Below are 22,591 nucleotides of genomic sequence, written 5' to 3' on the forward strand. Positions count from 1 at the left end.
CATGACCACCTTGTAAAGCTTCATCTTCTGATCTAGAGGAGTCCAGGAGATCTGAAAAAAGAGCTTGGATCAGCCATCTAGAGCCTTCGATGCGAGCTAGCACTCTCATGAAGGAAGATCCGATCAGGACTTCGAGTGGATGATCTGTAGAGGCCGAACAATATGTGCAGCTGCTCGACATCAGCAAGAGCTTTGTACCACACCTACCAGCAGCGGAGATCATCAATCCGTGAAAAGGTGATGAGTTCTGAACTCAACCGATGTGATCTAAAGGTTAGTTCAAATTCAGGACATCGATGTGATCGATGCAGTTTTCTGTTATATATCTGATTTTATATATAAATTTTTTATGTCATGGATCCTTAATTAATAGTTTAGATCTGATCCAAGGCATGTTTAAAAGATTAAAGTGTTTAATCTTTTATTTTTTGTTGTAAAATTTTAAAAATACATGCTTTGAGCTACCCATTTTTTCTTCATAAATCACTTTATCAAGGACTAAATTGCAAAAGTCTCCTAAACCAAATTAAACCAACTCAATTTGGTCTAGTTTAGTCAGTTTATTAAGGGCTAATTGGTACTTAATGGATCTAGGTTTATGCATCCAAACCCAAAACCCAAAAATCTGAACCCATTCCTTTCTTTAAGAATCAACCCAGTTTCAAATTTCCGTTCGAAACTAAAACCCGATCCTATTTCTTCCCTTCTTTATTCTTCTTTCCGATTCAAGCGGTGGAAGCAGCGAAAAGCGAGCCTTTACCTTGGTAATCTCCACCAACGAGCTACTAGCCAACTAAATCAATCGAGAACAGCCCATATCGATCTCTTGACCGTCAATATGCTGATGATGAGCTGGTTCCATGAGAATCAGTGGAGAAGAAGCTAAAACCAGCACTCCTCCCCCTAAAACTTCGCCAGGGGCCACTAAAAAGCCTCATCTGATAAACTACTACCTTCTCCCCAAGACCCATCACCCTTTTATGCCGATGATTGGGAGGAGGAACCATCGGTTTATTGAGATTTAACAGCTCCGTCTTCTACCTCCTCTCCCTTTTTGTTATAAATTGACAGTGGGTGGTCACAAAAGAGTAGGGGACTGTGCGGCGGCTTAGCAGGATTGATGTCGGCCCATCCTAGAGGGCCACTGGCAATCCGGCCAACCATTCCAATGAGAGGAGGGCACGATGATGGGAATACTTGAGTGTCCCTCTTCCATTTTGTTCTTTTATTTGACCAGCGGGTTGCTAGCGGCTAGGCATGGGTGGCTGTTGGATGCAGGCCGAAGGTTCGGCCATCATCATCAGAGGGAGAGGGACGACGGCGAGATGACCTTAAGACACAATCCCTCTTCTTCTTCCTCTTTATTTATTTATTATTTATTTATTTTATAATGATTAAGATCTTTTAAAATAAATAAATAAATAATAAAATATCATAGGCCCTCTATTGTAGATTGATCGGACGACCAACCGGGGTGGCTAGTCAAATTTATATCTATGAAAACTTTTATATGGATATAAAGAAGACTTCAGTTTTCAAGCTAAATAACTTATATGACTATGATACTATAATATCATAACTTTATGAGGTAATAGAACATACATACATGAACAAGAGCCATTGATGCCATCCACAATCTCTGGAATCAAAGTAGATATTCTCCTCACTGTCCACAAGCAATACCTTGATTTTTCAATCCCAACTCTAAGTATTCCTGATGGGGAGGATCTTACAAGCTCTCTCGGATGAGTTTGGGACTAAATCTATAGAGATGTCCTTTTATAATGTACCTTACCTATCAGGAAAGTCATAAAGACTAAGATGGATGTTATCCATAATAGATATGTAAAGCTTAATTTTATCATAATAATCATCAAATATATTTTTATTACTTTATGAAAAATTTATTTTTAGTCAAAGTGTAAATCAAACTAAATTTATTAAAAATAAATCTTAATATTTATTAGTGTGGGTCACATTTGAGTTTAATTGAATAAATTTTAATATGATTCACGCCTTTTGCGGGGGAAATGACACTTGAATTTGATTCCCATTGAAGTATCGTGACTCTCAGGGACCAGCCATCCTTATTCTTCTACCCAAGGCCCCATCGACATGTAGAATGCCCACGTCACTTCCTTCCATCAACGGGACCACATCAATCATAGAAAGACTGTCACCCTCTTCGAAGTGCTCTATCACAACACAATGCAATGCACCATCAGATTTAATCTTCGAAGCTCTTGAAGTCTCAGCGATGGGAATGAAAGTGGATTGAAGAATATTAATTCAGATTTATTTTCATATCCCAATAGAAATTAAAATATTTAATTAATATTTATATCTGTATTCAAAGCAAAAAAAATATAGATATGAATAGAAAACTATCCAATTTGTATCCAAATATTCGATTTCATTTATAATTCTATTAAATTTTATATAATATTTATAAACTAAAAAAAAAACCCTGCCAACATGCTATTACTTTGGTTTATTATCTACTTTACAATATTTCTAATTCTATAATTAATTATCTAATTTATATCTATATTATCAATATTCGATTTGTATCTATATCTATTTGAAACAAATATGGATGTAAATTTTTACATCCGATTAATATATATATCTATATTTCTCAAATAAAATAAATATAGATATGGATACATTAATATCCGATGGTATCCGATTTTAGCTCCATCCGGTGAGGTAGAAGCGTGCCAAAATCCAATTCAAACTATAAAGGGCAAAATAGAAATTTGATTAATATAAATAGGTTGGGCCAATTGATAATTTGAAAAAATAAAGTTAAAACAATGATGGACTAAAAAAACGTTTCTCTAAAAGATATTAGAGAGAGAATCCCCACGCCCTTAGTTGAAACCAATATATTCAATCAGTTCATTAAATCAAAGTACCGGTTAGTCACAAAAAGATATTGCATGTGAAAACAATCATATATATTTTTACCATGTTCACCGGTGCATTAAGTTTTAACTTCACAAGAACAGGGCAGGAGAGATCTAAGACATCCATTTGGAGTGAGAAAGATAGAGAGAATGTACCAATGCAAGAATCATATTGAGTTACTTTTTCAATGACAGTTTTCTGTCAGCCCATGCCTGGCCCAAGTGCTGATCAAACTTTAAAACAGGCTGAAGCTCCTTGACTGAGCCTGCCCAAAATCAAGCAAGCATGCATCTGGATATCTTCATCCACCTCTATTGCGGCTCGACGATGTAAAATTAAGACAACCATTATACAACATAATTCAACAAATTCGCTTTGCTGCCAGCATTTTAAAGGCTAAGTTTTCAATGAGTCCTTCTAAAAACTAATATAAGGCTAGAAAACTTCCACACTCCTGGCAAGGACCGGAATAAAATTAGTTTCACTTCCCTTCCTAAATATGAGTTGCCACTTCTCATAGATAATCAACAGAGAGTAGACTTCATGAGTATCATTTGTCCTGCCACGGCGACCGTTGTTGACATCGGCTGGCTAAAGAGAGAACTGCCACCGAGAATTTGTTAAAAGGATTGAATATTAGAGCCCAGCTTAACCTGCAGATTCCACAGGATTGAGTATGCCAATAACCTCTAGAAAACCCTAAAAATTGTCATCATACCATGTGCAGCATATAAGCCATAAACCATCCAGACTAGTCGATCAAAACCATTCAAGTAAACCTATTTTTGGATTTTCGGTCAACAGTACAGTGTCCATCATAAAGTGATAAACTACAGTAGAGGGGTGATATGTTAGCTAGATAAAGTGCATAACCATATATCTGACATCCTGGAAGTACCCGACATTCTTCAAGTTAGTTCCTGTTCACATCAACCTTAAAAACATCTGCATGCCCTGTAAAACCTTGTGAACAACCATAGCTAAAAGAAGAAGAAAATAGAACTATTTGCCTAGCCTAGGCAGAACCACCAGGAGGCAGTCAGCTGTCATTGCCAATATGGCAGATGTTTCTTGACTGAAGCTTCCGTTCCCCAGTCTGAACTTGCAATGCTACCACTTCAGGAGCAGAAGGAGCTTGAGAGGTTTTGTTGGTCCTTCTCGTTTGGCAATTCTTCAGGCAGGTGTCTTTTTCCAGATGCTTGTATATTAAGTTGCGGTGCCTCACCTACCAAACCCATCTTCCCACCAAACGTCTCATTGGCCATCAAACTCTCATCAAATATCAGTGCCTGGTGACTAATGTCCGCATCACCAGCTGTCTCATTGTTTGTCAAGGACTGATCCAACTGTGATGCCTGGCCAGTACAATTCAGCCTTCCACCACTTGACTCGTCAGCTGTCAAAGTCTCATCAGATTGTTCAGTCATACTAATGTTACCCGATGATCCTGCAATATGTTTAGAATTTCCACATCCTTTTGCTGCCTCAGCCATTGTTTCAGTTCTCTCTCCTGAACAAGCTCCAATGGCTGCTGGCACAGCATTATTCATAACATAAGATGGGCCTGATGAAACTCCTGTTTGCATACATGCAGGCACAGATTGTTGAGGCGCAGCAGGTTGAGATTTTAGCAGGTCATCATTTGCCACTTTGCCTGATGAAACTCCTGTTTGCATACGTGCAGGCACAGATTGTTGAGGTGCAGCAGGTTGAGATTTTAGCAGGTCATCATTTGCCACTTTTCTGGATAAGGTCTCCAGAAGTATGTTTTTAAAGTCGGTTTGCAAAGCAGGGCGCACATCCTGAGGAAGATGGATGCCATCTTTCTGTGCTACTTCCTTTGTACTTGGAGCTGTCTCCAGACATAATATTTGAACATCAGTTTGCAAAGCAGAGTGCATATCTTGAGGAAGACGGTTCGCACCATGCCCTGCTACTTCCTCTGTACGTGGAACTGTCTCCAGAAGTATGTTTTTCAAGTCAGTTTGTGAAGCAGGGTGCACATCCTGAGGGAGATGGTTGACAACATTCTGCTCTGCTTCCGCTGCACTTCGAGCTGTTTGAGGAAGCCCTGAGGATTCATGCAAATGGTTTACAGGCGGAAAAGGGGTAGCAGGTTCCCTTATCCGAAGAGGCACTGCGGCTGTAACCATTTTCGATGCAGGATGGATTGGTGGCGAAACTGGTTCCTCGGTTGGTACATGGTGCACTGGATATAAGATTTCATCACTTCTTGACATTGGCAGAAGTGGTGCAATATCATTATCCACAGTGAGAGGAACAGATAAGCGTGGATCAAACACCAAACCCTTGAAGACAGGTCCAGTCTCACCAACTCGAACTGTGAGAAGATATCCAGCATCGAAAATCCCCTCCAGCATACCAGAGACCTTTTGACCCACAAGGCCACAAGGCCCATGACTAGAACTGGCAGTTGGATTAGCACGAGATGGGACCTGTGTTGGAATTGCTTGAGTTGCAGTAGCTTGACACTGCCGGTTTCTCCTATGTGGTTCATATCCAGGACCATCATGCTTTCGAGGACGACCTCGTTTACGCCTCAAAGGAAAGCTTGCTGAATCAACAGGGATGATTGCTTGATTCTGTTGGGCCATGCTGTGATGTCAGGTGAAGTAATGCTTGTTCGACTAGTGCTGGTTAATTTTATCTCTGCAAAAGTGAAACCAGTTTTTACCCAGCAGATCCTTTTTTATGAGAAAAAACCAAATTAAAAATGGACAGAACAAAAGTGGTCATGACGGACATTTTAATTGAACAATGCCGGTCAGAAATAGCAAGATCAGGAAAAAAAGCATTAATAAACAGATATGCTAGACAAATATTTTGCTCTGATTAATGTGTCTTAAGCGCATTCATGCAGATGACTATAAATTCTGCAGCAGTTATTCTTAGCAGAAGAAGGTAAATAGAGAGGACCCTGATGAGTTGGTAGAAAGTTTGAGTAAGTCAAAAATGCATCATTGTTAGAACCACTAATAACTCATACCCATATCCATGATGCTATGGTGACAAGAAAGTCCATAAATCTGATGTGGTGTCAAAGACAGGTCGTCGTCACAGAGAACCATTTCAGTGATGGATAAAAGCTTTGAAATATAAGAAGACAAAATTGAAGATTAGTTAGACAATTAGACATGCTCATACATTAATATCTGCACTTATTTAGTTAAACCTACACTTGCTTACACATAAAACATATACATGCATGCCAGAGTATGTGCATGCTAATCCCCACCTTGCCATAAGTTCTAGATTTTGCTCCAACAGCCATGTCCAAGTCATCATCCAACATGTGTCGGCAGTGGTCATGATGTGACTTGGTCAGAGGAATATATAATGATACTGAAGTCAAGTATATGGTACATGCCATCCTCTTCTAATGGTTATTTATTTTGTTTCTCATTTGAATAATCTATTTTTTAAAAAATTCTAGTTCAGCAGCTACAAGACTAGACAAGGACAGAGCAGCGCTAATGTAACACATGTTCCTTTTTACCAAGCCCAGCTGATGATTTTAAGAAATCTAGTGGCTAAAAGCTTCATCAGAAATGTGGGCTGATCTTTAATGGATTTAGCAGTTGCCAATCAGCCTTTTGTATTGCTCAAGACACTCTCAACCAGATACAGCTAATGAATTGTTAATGTATTTGGAGTAAGAGGTAAAATGAACTAATCTCAGTTGTCATGAGAAATACCCAAAAGTAACAGCACACAATATCCACATCAAGGGCCAATTCTTGATAATGACAGCCTAAGCTTGATTTTAGTCTTGTGACTGATTGATCTAAGGGACTCGTACATACATGACATTTATGAAATAATGGCAATTTTCTCTCCAAGACCTACTTCAACCTATCATTCTTACTTGAGAATCATCATCACATCCAGCCTTTTTTCAATCAAAATGGGGCAGCTATGGAACAAAAAGATGCCTGACAGGACTATAAAGATGTTCACAACCAGCTACAAACCTAGTGTCAACTTTCCAAGAGTGGTATCAAATTCCTTGCCAAGGCAATTTAAGCAGTAGAGACATGAAACCCACGTACACTTACCTTGGGAACATGACCCAAAAATTAAGTTGAAGTTTTTTCAACAATTGATAAACATTCATATTTCCTATAGATGCATTCTACTAGCACCATCTTCAATGCACAAAAGGGAGGATCATTAAGGGAGCGCATTTAACTATTTTGATTGCTCGCTATAAGTGGCTAGGGACTTCACTGTGACATGTCCATAAGTGTCATTTAGTAACTAAAAAAAGGTTGGAAAATGCTCCTTTGGTGGTTACTCTAGAAAGGAGAGTGGCTTCCATCAAATCTCATGATCCCATTAAATTCTCTAATGCATAGCAAAGGCCTAAGCATGTAAGTTGTGATATAGATAATTTAGAATTAGGTGCATCAGCTGAAAAGCCTGGTTCACAAGGAAACTGATGCCCAGACACTTTTAGCAGGTTTGAATCTCAAGGCTAAAGCAACAGAGAAGATTAAAAATTCTCCACCTCATCCATGATCCAACAGAATATCGTGTCACCTAGAGCATAGATTCCCAGAGATGAATGACACAAGGAGCACCAATCCTGAAACCTCACTCATGAAATCTACTTGAACAGCTTGCTGCATAGCAATCTGCTCATCACTCTTCAATAGAAGTAACAAATAAACATTTTCTTCCGTAACACTTGATTGAATAATAAGAACCCTATCAACACCTAAAAATTAAATTAGACAGGGAAAAAGAAAGAAAACCTTCTACTTGGTCTCATCACATCGTGACGAAAAACCAAGCCACATAATGGCATGCATTTTCTAGTATCAATTTTCATAATTGATATTTACAGTCCTAAAGTCTCAGGACTCATAAGGCAACCACTGAAAAGATTTAAGATTAATATATTGACAAATAAAAAAGGTCATTTGTAATCACCCATCTCTTGATTCCACATCACATAAACAAGAATAGATGGGATATAAGGGTATCGACTATGGTTGGCTATACCAATACTGGGATCCATACCAGTTGCCTAGTGATATAGTATAGTACACCGCCATGCCATGATATTCTAGGACATACCAACAAAGCCAAAGTTGACGAGGGAGGGGGAGAGGAGAGGGGAGGAGGGAGAGGGAGGGGAAAGGAGAGGGGAGAGAGAGAGAGAGGGGTTGAGAGAGGGCTCAAAAGCCCTCATCTCGTCCTCCATCCATAGGCCACAAGGGTCACCCCATTTCGATTGAAATAAAGGCCATTCTCCATTTGTCAATTCCAGTTGCGAATTCTAAAAAAATTACAGCATGGCCTTGTTTCAATCAAAATAGGGGGAAATAGTGGTGACCTTTGCAGATCGAAACAAAGGTGACCCCTGCAAACAGCAGACAGAGAACGAGATGAGGACTTTTGAGCCCTCTCTTGGCCTCCCTCCCCCTCCCACTCCCTCTCTCTCTTCCTCTCTCTCTTTTTCCCTCTCCTCCTCACAAGATTTTTTGAACCAAAGGGTGGTGGAACCATGCTAGTCCGCCCTAAATACCGTTTTGATATGCCCCAAACCAGATGGTTAGGGTGGTACCGCACTCCTTGGTAACAACTGGCTTAGTTGATAAAATGGGTGTTGGATACCAACATCTAGGTTCAAGTTCCACCCTTAACATGATTTCAACTAAACTTCCTCCCAATCTAGTTCTCAAGAAAGTGAAAAAAAAAAATATAGGACAAAAAAGAATGGGTGCAGGGAAATAAACCTCTTTCAGGTCTATTATGCAACATAAACATCTTTCACCTCTATAATGCAACAAATGTCTGTGTTACTTGGACCTCTTTGATTTAGCCTAAAGTACCCACACCTTAACGTTCAAAATATAAATTGGTAAGACACAGTGGGTTGGGTTCAAGTCATGCCCTTATATGATTGTAGTCAGACTTCCTCCCAATCTAGAGCTCAAAAAGATAAAATAGAGAGGGCAAGAGAGAAAGGAGAAAAAGGAATGGGGGGTTGGGATATAGACCTCTTTCAAGTCTATAATGCAACATAAACCTCTTTCACATCACTAATGCAAATAACATTTATGTTACTTGGACCTCATTGATTTAACCTAAAAGGAGAACTTCTTATGTATTGGAAGGATTAAACACTTAAACATGCAAACACAAACCCAAATCCATGTAACATAAACTAACATTCAAATTCCTCTCATGTCTTTACCTTTAATCAGACACTACATATAACATCATAAACTCTTCGTCCACTTAAATTTCATCTAAAACTTAGAAAGCACTCCACAAAAGAAAATTAGGAATGTCAACTATCTATTAGAACTTTGAAGGTTCAGGATTGACATCAAGTTCATGCCGATCAAAATATCCCACTAATTTTTTCTTCTAAGGCTTCTTTACCCTCTACAGCTGACATCATACTGACAGATCATGGCATGGTTCTCATTGCTACCTGTTGCTGCATTTCAAACCTTCAATACTACATATAACTTTTAAATCTTTAACCCAAGTCAAGTTCTTCCAATCACATTTTTTTCACCCCTTTTTCAACTATCTTTTACTTATTTCTCCTCTTTCTTAGATGCAGGTTGAATTGCTTCTAACAAATTCTACTCCTAGATGATACCACCAAATTCAAGGTTCTCCTTCAGTCAATTTTTAACCAGTTCCTACCGAGAGATGTGCAGCAAGCTCCTACATTCGCATAATATAAAATGATAGATGGCAAATATTATTGATTCTTCCATTCATGCTCACCAACATGACAATATTTTAGAATGAGAATTCATAGGAACACCTTGCATAAAATTGTGACATGGCCACCAATCATCAAAAGAAGACACTGTGAACAAAAAAGCATGTCATTGTCTTGTAAAACCAACAAAAAATAAATGGCATATTATTGAAAGGAATGCAAATAAAAATTAACTCAACAGCTACAACTGCAAAGCCCTTCTATTCTAGTATATCTTTTTATGATTCATTCAAGGGGAATTTACAACATTAACTACGTGTTTGGTTCATGAAATGGGAATTTCAACATCAACTTCTGACCTCAGCCTCATTTTGATGCTTGGTCCATGCAACAAGTAACAGATTCTCAATCATCAGAATCACCATTATCTTAAATAAAGGAATTCTAATTCAACCCTTAGATGGGACAATGGTCATTCCCATTCTCATGCAAATGAATAGTATTTCTTGTAAGAACTACTTAGAATTATTTATGGCAGAGTTTACTAGTTTAGTTCATTGATTTGGTCATTTGTTCATAATGAAGCATCTAATACTTCCCTCTGAATGAACATGTTATATTCAAGTGCTTCGACGGAGTTGACATCACCAAAAAATGGACAACCCCCCCCCCCCAACCCCAAAACTATTTTTTCCACTACAAAATAAAGACTATTTGCTGCCATGCATCCTTGACTAGGTTTACATGGATAGGATATTAGTGTCACAATTAGTCATTGGAAATAAAGGGCCATAATGAAAAAAAGATAATGGTTTTTCCTCTCAAATTACTGTTCTTGTAGAAAAAGCTATTCTTTGAGCTGGCATGTGGGCCTAATTTCTAAAAAATTATTAAAATGAACCTTGAAAAATGTAAAATAATGAAGCTCTTGTTGTACGACGAAAGGGGATAACTGTGAAATAATAATCACTATGCAAAGGGTTTTTTTGCACATAGCACCTTGCTTTGCTCTAAATTGCATATAACACCCATTAGTCCATCACTATTCTATTTGCAAGTGAATAACTCTCAAGTAATTCCACTTGGGATAAGTTTGCAATAAGAGTAACCAACCCCCATTTTTGACATCAAAGTGGAACTACTGTAATTTTATAGCTAAATTACCCCTTTATTGGGCTAGCTACCTCGTGGGCCCCACCATGTTCTCAAAGCACAAGAACACTTCACGCACACCCTCCCTAAGCAATGCAGCATGGGCAGTCGAGATGGGGAAATTGAAGATGTTGAAGAGGCAACAACAGCCATGAGTGTTGGCATATGCAACAGCAAGAAGAGCCTAGAGATCAGCAAGAAGGGTGAGCGAGGTAGTGCCATATATTTCAAGGCACAAATGTCCAGGTGGCTACACTCAAAGAAAGAGACTCATTGATGTGGAATGCATATCCACGGATTTTATGGAGCGACAAGACATGTGGAAGATCAAGCACAGCAATCACAAGAATTAATTAATTTTATTTGAATTTCTATTATTATTAATTTTAGGCGTATGTTTCGGAGTTTATTTAGGTCTTTTGGGATTTTTCTACTTATTTTCCTATGAGGGTGTTTAGGTCTTTTAATATAAGAGGGGGTTCTCTATAAATACTTTGTAAAAGAGCTTTGCTCTTCAGTTCATCTTTCTAATTCAATTCTGGAGAATTTTTTCAATTCTTTCTGGTGGGCCAAACTGTTTATCTTCCTTATTTTACAAGGGTTGTGGGTACAGGTGTTTGCTTACCCATCTTGTCGTCTACTGCATTAGGTGGTATCAGAGCAGAAGCTCGATCCGATGGCCAACCAAGGAGTTGATGACAACCTTCCTCGTGACGTAGATCAAGGGATGCAGGCCCTTAGGGCGGAACTGCAAAACCAAATGCAACGCATAAACTGGATGGAAGAAGGGATTCTTAGAGATCCGTGAGATCTTGCACTGGCTAGGATTGCAAGCAAACAGGAATCGTGCAGATGCGGAGATCCATATTGATGATGCAGCTCAAGGCCAACCCGTTGTCTAGCCTATTCCTCCTAATCCATCTAGACAACAACAGGATAAAGGTTTTTCTTCTCCAATTACTGTTCTTGTAGAAAAAGCTATTCTTTGAGCTGGCATGTAGGCCTAACTTCTAAAAAATTATTAAAATGAACCTTGAAAAATGTAAAATAATGAAGCTCTTGTTGTACGACGAAAGGGGATAACTGTGAAATAATAATCACTATGCAAAGGGCTTTTTTGCACATAGCACCTTGCTTTGGTCTAAATTGCATATAACACCCATTAGTCCATCACTATTCTATTTGCAAGTGAATAACTCTCAAGTAATTTCGCTTAGGATAAGTTTTCAATAAGAGTAACCAACCCCCATTTTTGACATCAAAGTGGAACTACTATAATTTTATAACTAAATTACCCCTTTATTGGGCTAGCTAGCTCGGGGGCCCCGCTATGTTCTCAAAGCGCAAGAACACTTCACGCACACCAGCACTAAGCAATGCAGCATAGGCAGTCGAGATGGGGGAAATTGAATATGTTGAAGAGGAGGCAACAACAGTCATGAGCGTTGGCATATGCAACAGCAAGAAGAGCCTAAAGATCAGCAAGAAGGGTGAGCGAGGTAGTGCCATATGTTTCAAGGCCCAAACGTCCAAGTGGCTACACTCAAAGAAAGGGACTCATTGATGTGGAATGCGTATCCATGGATTTTATGGAGCGGCAAGACATGGAAGGTCAAGCACAGCAATCACAAGAATTAATTAATTTTATTTGAATTTCTATTATTATTAATTTTAGGCATATGTTTCGGAGTTTATTTAGGCCTTTTGGGATTTTTCTACTTATTTTCCTATGAGGGTGTTTAGGTCTTTTAATATAAGAGGGGGTTCTCTATAAATACTTTGTAAAATAGCTTTGCTATTCAGTTCATCTTTCTAATTCAATTCTAGAAAATTTTCTCAATTCTTTCTAGTGTGCCCGACTGTTTATCTTCCTTGTTTTACAAGGGTTGTGGGCACAGGCATTTGCTTACCCATCACGTCGTCTACTGCGTTAGGTGGTGTCAGAGCAAAAGCTCACTCCGATGGCCAACCAAGGAGTTGATGACAACCTTTCTCGTGACGTAGATCAGGGGATGCAGGCCCTTAGGGCAGAACAGTAAAACCAAACGCAACGCATAAACCAGATGGAAGAAGAGATTCTGGAGATCCGTGAGATGTTGCATGGGCTAGGGTTGTAAGCAAACAAACAGGAATCGTGCAGGTGCAGGGATCCATATTGATGGAGCTCGAGGCCAACCCATTGTCTAGCCTATTCCTCCTAATCATATATCTTGAGTTTAAGCTGGATGGTTATCAGAAATTAAGAATCTTATGTGATATTATGAATTGTTAGTAATCTTACATCTTGACTTATTTGGTGTTTTGGTTAGTAGGTATAAGTTAAGCAAGTATATCTACACTGCTGATAGTTCTTGACATAAGTAAAATGGGTGAATTCATTTTATATATTCACTGTTTATGTTGAATATTGATTTCCAATTGGGGAGTGGTGGATTGCAATTCATAAGTTATATGAAAAGTTCTTGTATAAGATGGTACGAGGAGCGATCCTAGAATAGAACAATTAATTGTATGGATATTAAATTAGTTAGTGAATCTTATTTTTGCTAGAAATGATTTTATAGCGATGACTAATTTGGGATGTTAATTGCAAACTATGGAATTGACATATCTCCAAAGATTATCTTAGTGGAGATCATGAGGAAGTCGGAACTTCCCGACCCAGTGTACGAAGGAGAGGTAAATAAAGGAAGGTATGTTAGATCTTATGTGGAAGTAACCATCAATAGAGGTGAGCAACCATACGAGACTTTTAGGTCAATGGGTCCTTCGTGCGTAGAACCATTGAGATCGGAAGAGCAGGCAACGATTTATGCTCGTAATAATTTAAAGCATCATTTTCAGATTGAAGTGCGGGATGATAATTTTGAGGACAGAGGAGTATAAATAATCCTTTCAAAGAGTAAGAGCAAAATATAATACTACAAATGCAGAACTTCAACAGCTGAGATGGGAATATCAAAGATTGAGTGATATAAATAGAAGACATATTAATGAATGTTCTGCCTTGGGATGGCAGGTGAGAAGATTAAGAGAGGGACTTCCTCCCAATACTGAATCATCATCCAAAGAAAATTGAGGTTGGGGAGGAAAGGAGGAGACAAAAAAAGTATGATATATTATTATTCAAAATAAGTTTATGCATATTTGAAGATTGAAAATATTTTAATTTGAGTTTATTTGAGTGTTAGCCTAAATTAGAAGACTCAAAATGGTATTCATGCATTTACAAAATTTAAAATATTATAATTATGATTGTTGTTATAAAAGGTTGGCATGTCGGTTGAATAATAAGTTATACTTTGATTGATTATCATAGATACAAGTAATAAAATGAAAGATCTTCTGAGTATTAGTATACTTGGGGGCAAATCTCAAAAGTTGAATAGATCATAATATTATGAATTTTTAATGCTTTAAAAATTGAAAAGCCATGAATTATTAGATTATGAAGGTAGTAAGTGGAGAGTAAAAATTAAGCCATCATTCTTTGAAGAAATTTAGAGTATTTTGATCATGATAATATTGTGAAAAGAAAAGAAAGGATTCAAGTAAAGATTGTAAGCATGTCAAGTAAAAGAATATTCTGAAATCCAGAGGAATAAAAATTGATGTAGGTTGTTAAAGAAAAGGAAGGAAAGAATCAACAAATATTAAAAAATTTGATATCAGAGGAAAAATTTTCAGTTGGAATTTACGATAGTTAAGAGAGGAATGCTATAATGGGATAAAAGCTGAAATAATCAAGATGATTTGGAAGAATATCCAAGATTGAGTTAATGTAGGATTTCTATGATACAGTAAGAAATTTTAATTATTGATGCTAAGTACTAGATGTTTGATGACTTTTACTCCTTATGGGTAGCTAAAATTTAGTAGAACTAGTTATATCCAAGTATATTTGAGCACTTGTAAGAAGTATAATAAGATTAAAGCTTAGAGATCTTGAGAATATCTTTGAGTAATGATAGGAGAAATTGTCAATAGATTTTGTGATTGGTAATATGGATTTAGCAATGTTAGATTTAGGATTTGAACTGAATTCGAAGTTGAAGGTGCAAATTTCGAGGACAAAATTTTCTAAAGGGGGTAGGAAATGTAACACCCCACACCAGCAAAGTGGTAATCTAAGAGATTTGCATTTGCATTTAGTATTCATGTATGTGTGGTATAGCATTTTGACTATAGTATATTCGAGCATTTGGATATTAAGTGATTAGCATTAAGGAAGCATAAATCTAGTTGTTAATTAAGAAAAAAAATGATTGAAGAATTGGATCGATAATAATGATATGAAAACTGAATTTTGATGATTTTTGATCCTAAAAATGAGTGATATTTTGAAAAATATCTTAGAAAATAGGTGTAGCAATTTTGTGGTTTAAATTCATTATTTGTAGCAATTTCTGCCACTTAGCCGACTCAGACAGGGATTGAGTCGACTAAATCTCAGAGGACGTACCAAATAGAAAGCTGAAGTTTTGGAAAAAATTGTAGTATCAGGCAGATGAGCAGACTAAGTTTTAGGTTAGTCGACTAAGTCTAAGTCGACTAAATCTCAGATTAGTTGACTAAGCTGCGGAAAAGCTTAAGCGGCAGAATTCTGCAAAGTGGCTGAAACTTGGGGATTTAAAAATCTTTTCATCAGAATTTCTCAGCAGCTATTTTTATATAAATAAAAGGTTAGAAAACCAAGATATTTGCTGGTTATTTTATGGGGTTGACACCTAGCAAGCTAATCTTTCAATTATTCATTTTCAAAAGGTTATCCATCTATTTCTATTTCTGTTGTTCCAGTTCTCTAGTAAAAACAGAAAAGATAGAGGGAAGAGGGCAGGAGAAGGTGATGTCCTCAGTCGAAAATGAAGAAAAATCAGCTGGAAAAGGTTGAGTGGTTGATAAATTCAGTTGAAGGAAGAAAAGTTGCTGAAAGTGGGAGATGAAAGAAACCTATTTTTGCTGGCAGCAGGGTTTAATCATTTGAAGTAAGAATTTTAATCCCCAAATTAGATTCAAAATGAATCTTGAGTCATTACTATCATATTTAATGTTTTGGAGAATCAAAGTATGCATTTAAACTTAAGTTTAGGATTATCTGCTGCTGTAATCTTCTGAAAACCAGAAAAACAGTCTGAATTTTCAGCAAACAGGTTGAAATTATGTTGCTGAAGTTGGGATAGATCATGGAATGAAACATGGATTGACTTTCTAAAACTCTTGAATTAGTATTGAGATTTAGCTGACCCTGACAAGGTAAAAATAGATTGAATTATGGAACACCCTTGAATTATGTTAAAGGTCTAGCTAACCCTAAGCAGGGCAAAGCAACCTAGAACAAAAATAAAAGCCAGTAAGCATAGAACACAAGCATATATTTTCATATTCATGTATCATGATTAGTATAGTATTAATTAGCATGTATCAACTTTATAGGAAAGGAAAAGAGCATGAAAAGAGGTGCTTTGGATAAGTCAAGTACCAAGGTAACCTAGCAGCCATAAGAGGTGAGTAATTTTTCCTCTAACTTTGATGTTTTCACTGTATTTTTGCTATGAAAAAGGGTTTACTTTGAAAGGTAAGTTAGTTTCCTATTATTCTACAGTAATGGTATATGTATGCCAACAAGAAAACAGGAAATGCTTTTTATTGATAAGTTGTTCAATAATATATATATATATATATATATATATATATATGTGTGTGTGTGTGTGTGTGTGTGTGTAGCCAGGTTGGACAGCATAGCATTTTTGGCTTGAAAATGTTTTGAATCAGCTTATTAATGTTTGTGCATTACTTGAGAATGTTTTGAAAAGAAGAAACCAATAGGAGTGATCAACCTACGAAGTGTGCCAGAGAACCAGCTGTAAGACAGCCAGTACAGCCGGCACCTCCTTAGCGAAACAACATGCCCGTGGGGGCTTTCACAAGCACCACGACTGCCATGATAGGGGTGCACCATGGTGTAGTCGACAGTAGCCAGTTGCTTTTGTTTAAAATGATCTTTTACATGGTTTATTCTTGTTTGGCATGCAAACGTTTTGAAAGCATATCAGTAATATATGATGTATGTTATTATGAGCATCACAGCTAAACTTTCCTGTTTTCCTATTGCTAGATGATTACTCACTCACTGAGACTAAAGTTTATTATGTGTTTCTTTTCTTTTTCTAGATAGATTTGAAGTATCATACCTCAACATAGAGAGCATCTTTATCAGCATTAGTTTTATAGAAGATTCGCCAGGATAGCTAAAGTATCAGCATCTTAAGTTGTCTATGCTAGCTTGTGAGAGGATATTTTGAGATGCATTATGTGTTTGAGCTGTGAAAACCCAGTAAATGTTAAATGTATATTATATTGAACGGTTTATACAGAGCATAGTGAGATGAATGGAATCTTCATTTGATTTTGAGAAATGATAAATTATGTTGAAATGCTTGCGTTAGTAGATTGAAAAATTTATTGAATTAAATGTGATCAGATTATCAACTCAGCTATAGTTAGTAATTTCCTTCGCCCTTTCTTAAAGGTGGGGTGTAGCACGCTCGCCCGATTTAGGGGTGGGGTATTACATGCTTGGTATCAGAGCAAAAGTTGTAGATTGCATGGGCATAAACATAGCATAATCAATTACAAATCGTGCCAAGGTTTATGATCATTTGGGATTAGAGCTCAGGGTTTTGATCAACTGGGATTATGATTTAAGTGATATGAGAATTTGTGTTTATAGTTACTAGAGATTGTGGTGCAAGTAATATAGAAACGCATTGGTTCAATTATTTCTTTAGATCCTAGAAGATCATATATCTTGAGTTTAAGCTAGATGGTTATCAAAAATTAAGAATCTTATGTGATATTATGAATTGTTAGTAATCTTACATCTTGACTTATTTGCTGTTTTGGTTAGTAGGTATAAGTTGAGCAAGTATGTCTACACTACTGATAGTTCTTGGCATAAGTAAAATGGATGAATTCTTTTTATATATTCACTGTTTATGTTGAATATTGATTTTCAATTGGGGAGTAGTGGATTGTAATTCATAAGTTATATGAAAGTTCTTGTATAAGATGGTATGAGGAGCGATCTTAGAATAGAATAATTAATTGTATGAATATTAAATCAGTTAGTGAATCTTATTTTTGCTAGAAATGATTTTATAGCGATGACTAATTTAGGATGTTAATTGTAGACTATGAAAATAATTGACATATCTCCAAAGATTATCTTAATAGAGATCACGTGAAAATTGAAACTTCCAGACATAGTGTACGGAGCAGAGGTAAATGAAGGAAGATATGTTAGATCTTACGTGGAAGTAACCATCAATAGAGGTAAGCAACCATACGAGACTTTTAGGTCAATGAGTCCTTCGGGCGTAGAGCCATTGAGATCGGAAGAGCAGGGGGCGATTTATGCTCGTAATAATTTAAAGCATCATTTTCAGTTTGAAGTGCGAGATGTTAATTTTGAGGATATGAAGGAGTATAAATATTCCTTTCGAAAAGTAAGAGTAAAATATAATACTGCAAATGCAGAACTTCAACAGCTGAGATAGGAATATCAAAGAATGAGTGATATAAATAGAAGACATATTGATGAATGTTCTACCTTGGGACGGCAGGTGAGAAGATTAAAAGAGGGACTTCCGATACTGAATCACCCTCCAGAGAAAATTGAGGTTGGGGAGGAAATGAGACAAGAAAGGTATGATTTATTATTATTCAAAATAAGTTTATGCATATTTGAAGATTGAAAATATTTTAATTTGAGTTTATTTGAGTGTTGCCCAAATTGGAAGACTCAAAAAGGTATTCATGCATTTACGAAATTTAAAATATTATAATTATGGTTGTTGTTATAAAAGGTTGGCATGTTGGTTGAATAATAAGTTATACTTTGATTGATTACAATAGATACAAGTAATAAAATGAAAGATCTTCTGAGTATTAGTATACTTGGGGGCAAATCTTAAAAGTTGAATAGATCATAATACTATGAATTTTTAATGCTTTAGAAATTGAAAAGCCACGAATTATTATTAGATTATGAAGGTAGTATGTGGAGAGTAAAAATTAAGCCATTATTCTTTGAAGAAATTTAGTGTATTTTGATCATGATAATATTGTGGAAAGAAAAGAAAAGATTCAAGTAAAGATTGCAAGCATGTCAAGTAAAAGAATGTTCTGGAATCCAGAGGAATAAAAGTTGATGTAGGTTGTTAAAGAAAAGGAAAGAATCAGCAAATATTAGAAAATTTGATAGCAGAGGGAAAATTTTCAATTGGAATTTATGATAGTTAAGAAAGGAATGCTATAATGGGATAAAAGCTGAAATAATCAGGATGATTTGGAAGAATATCCAAGATTGAGTAAATATGGGATTTTTATGATGCAGTAAGAAATCTTAATTGTTGATTCTAAGTACTAGATGTTTGATGACTTTTGCTCCTTATGGATAGCTAAAATTTAGTAGAACTAGTTATATCCAAGTGTATTTGAGCACTTGTAAGAAGTATAATAAGATTAAAGCTTAGAGATCTTGAGAATATCTTTGTGAGTAATGATGGGAGAAATTGTCAATAGATTTTGTGATTGATAATATAAATTTAGCAATGTTAGATTTAGGATTTGAAGTGAATTTGAAGTTGAAGGTGCAAGTTTCGAGGATGAAATTTTTTAGAGGAAATGTAACATCCCGAACCAGCAAAATGATAATCTAAGATAGTTGCATTTGCATTTAGTATTCATGTATGTGTGGTATAGCATTTTGACTATGGTATATTCGACCATTTGGATATTAAGTGATTAGAATTAAGGAAGCATAAATCTAGTTGCTAATTAAGAAGGAAAATGATTGAAGAATTGGATTGATAATAATGAAAATGGAAGCTGAATTTTGCTGATTTTTTATCCTAAAATGAGTGATATTTTGAAGAATATCTTAGGAAATAGATGTGTAGCGATTTTGCGGTTTAAATTCATGATTTCTAGCAATTTCTGCCACTTAACCGACTCAGACAGGGGTTGAGTTGACTAAATCTCAAGGGGCATACCACACAGAAAGCTGAAGTTTGAAAAAAAAATTTAATGCCAGACAAGTGAGCAGACTAAGTTTTAGGTTAGTCGACTAAGTCTGAGTCGACTAAATCTCAGGTTAGTCGACTAAGCTACGGAAAAGCTTAAGTGGCAGGATTCTACAGAGTGGCTGAAACTTGGGGATTTAAAAATATGTTCATTGAAATTTCTCAACAGCTATTTTTATATAAATAAAAGATTGGAAAACCAAAATATTTGCTGGGATTAACACCTAGCAAGCTAGTCTTTAAATTATTTATTTTCAAAAGGTTATCCATCGGTTCCTATTTCTGCTGTTCTGATTCTCTAGTAAAAATAGAAAAGATAGAGGGAAGAGTGCTGGAGAAGGTGATGTCCTCAGTCGAAAATGAAGAAAAATCAGCTGGGAAAGGATGAGTGGTTGATAAATTCAGTTGAAGGAAGAAAAGTCGCTGGAAGTGGGAGATGAAAGAAATCTGTTTTTGCTGGCAGCAGGGTTTAATCATTTGAGATAAGAATTTAAATCCCTAAATTAGATTCAAAGTGAATCTTGAGTCATTACTATCATATTTGATGTTTCGGAGAATCAAAGTATGCATTTAAACTTAAGTTTAGGATTATTTGCTGCTGTAATCTTCTGAAAACCAGAAAAACAGTCTGAATTTTCAGCAAACAGGCTGAAATTATGTTGACTGAAGTTGGGATAGATCATGGAATGAAACATAGATTGAATTACTGAAACTCTTAGAATTAGTATTGAGATTTAGCTAACCCTAACAAGGTAAAAATAGATTGAATTATGGGAAACTCTTGAATTATGTTAAAGGTCTAGCTAATCCTAAGCAGGGCAAAGCAACGTAGAACAAAAATAAACGTTCGTAAGCATAGAACACAAGCATATATTTTCATATTCATGTATCATGATTAATGCAGTATTAATCAGCATGTATCAACTTTATAGGAAAGGAAAAGAGCTTGAAAGGAGGTGCTTTGGATGAATTAAATACCAAGATGACCTAGCAGCCATAAGAAGCGAGTGATTTTCCATCTAACTTTAATGTTTTCACTGTATTTTTGCTATGAAAAAGGGTTTACTTTGAAAGGTAAGTTAGTTTCCTATTATTCTATAGTTATGGTATATGTATGCCAATGTTTTAAGTTCCGACAGAACCGGGGCCGTCTTGGCCACCCCGTCCCGTTCCTTTGAGTTTTCGACACCTGGGACGGGTGCGAGACCCCAAAACGCCTATTCGGCCTTCGTCCCGGCCATTCCATCTTCATCCCGATCGGAACAGGCATCTGTACGGCCGTCCTGATGTGCCCTAGTTTAGATTCCATTGCCGAATACCGACGAGGGAGAACGTCCCATTCATCGTTGGGAAGGAGAGAAGAATGAGAAGACCGTACTAACCTTCTCGGCTTCTCCTTTTTCCGCTGATGCGTAGGCGTTGGCATCGTTGCTGAAGGGAGCCCGACCTTCTCTGATTCCGTTTCTCTGAGGGAAGAGCAGAGCATGCTGGAGGAGAGAGGAGAAAGGAGGGACTAGGGAGGCCGTTTTGAGTTTCTGACAAGGAGAGGGAGGAGAGAGGAGTGGAGGGGAAGAAAAATAAGCTCGATGGCTTGGCCGCTCAGAGCAGAGGAAAAGGAAAGAGAAATCGCATCCCTCTCGCACATGGCCGTTTTGAAGCCGTTTGATCATCACAAATGCAAACTGCTTACTGTGGCTTATTTTCCAACATGGGATTTGATGCGGTCCGATTGCACCCATGGTGAATAGCGCACAATCGAAAATTGGCGAGAAATGAACCAGGGCAAATCCCGAAGCATATGCACGGTGGATGGCATGCAATTGGGAATTGGTGAAATAAAAAGGGTAGCATGGCGTGTTATCCACCGTGGGATTTGCACGGTCCAATTGCACCTAATGCAATACAAAGGCTATACAAAGGGCAGCATCATGTGTTATCCACCGTGGAAAGGTGTGATATATTATCACCATGGGATTTGATGCAGTCCAATTGTATTGATGCATGCAACAGGAAGGTCACAGTCAAACAACGGAAAAATCATTGTACCTGATGCATGCAGCCCACATAGAGAAATTATTGAGTGCATCACATGCAATAAGGAGGCTAGGCAGTAAGTGTGATATCATAAATATATTATTTTTAAAGTTTAAATATATTTAAATAATAAATAGATTAGTAAACTTCAAGATAAATTCAAAAGATAATATTTATATATATAAAAGGACATTCCAAGTGTGTACTGAGACGTCCGATCGGGACAACCATCGGGATGGGATGGGATGCGGGGCATCTCATTGCGGACGAAAATCGAGACACCCCCGTCCCACGGGATTTAAAACCTTGATGTGTGCAGCAAGAAAACAAAAAATATTTTTTATTGATAAGTTGTTCAATAAAATATGTATGTACATGTGTAGCTGGATTGGACAACATAGCATTTTTGGCCTGAAAGTATTTTGAATCAACTTATTAATGTTTATGCATTACTTGAGAATGTTTTAAAAAGAAGCCACCATAGGAGTGATCAACTTATGAGGTGTGCCAGAGAATCAGCTGTGAGACAGCCAGTACAACCGGCACCTCCTCAGCGAAACAATATGCCCGTGGGGGCTTTCACAAGGACCGCGACTGCCATGGTAGGGGTGCACCATGGTATAGTCAATGGTAGCCAGTTGCTTTATTTAAAATGATCTTTTACATGATTTATTCTTGTTTGGCATGCAAAAGTTTTGAAAGC

At 36.9% G+C, this 22,591-nt stretch overlaps 1 protein-coding gene across 6 annotated transcripts in view; it reads right to left on the reverse strand.

Annotated features, from left to right (window-relative positions):
* Window positions 1-3,678: 3,678 nt before the first annotated feature.
* LOC105034915 (uncharacterized) overlaps window positions 3,679-22,591 on the reverse strand; it is a 56,829-nt gene continuing 37,916 nt past the window's right edge. For 5 of the 6 annotated variants that reach the window (XM_019847138.3, XM_019847136.3, XM_019847139.3 and 2 more), the window contains one exon: window positions 3,679-5,580. In XM_019847138.3, the coding sequence (XP_019702697.1) occupies window positions 4,029-5,525 (1,497 nt within the window). In that variant the 5' untranslated portion in view covers window positions 5,526-5,580 and the 3' untranslated portion in view covers window positions 3,679-4,028. Of the gene's footprint in view, window positions 5,581-9,721; window positions 9,767-22,591 lie in introns of all 6 variants that reach the window. The other variant, XM_073257964.1, reaches the window with a different exon arrangement.

The sequence above is a fragment of the Elaeis guineensis genome, chromosome 5 (genome assembly GCF_000442705.2).
Source record: "Elaeis guineensis isolate ETL-2024a chromosome 5, EG11, whole genome shotgun sequence".
NCBI lineage: Eukaryota > Viridiplantae > Streptophyta > Magnoliopsida > Arecales > Arecaceae > Elaeis > Elaeis guineensis.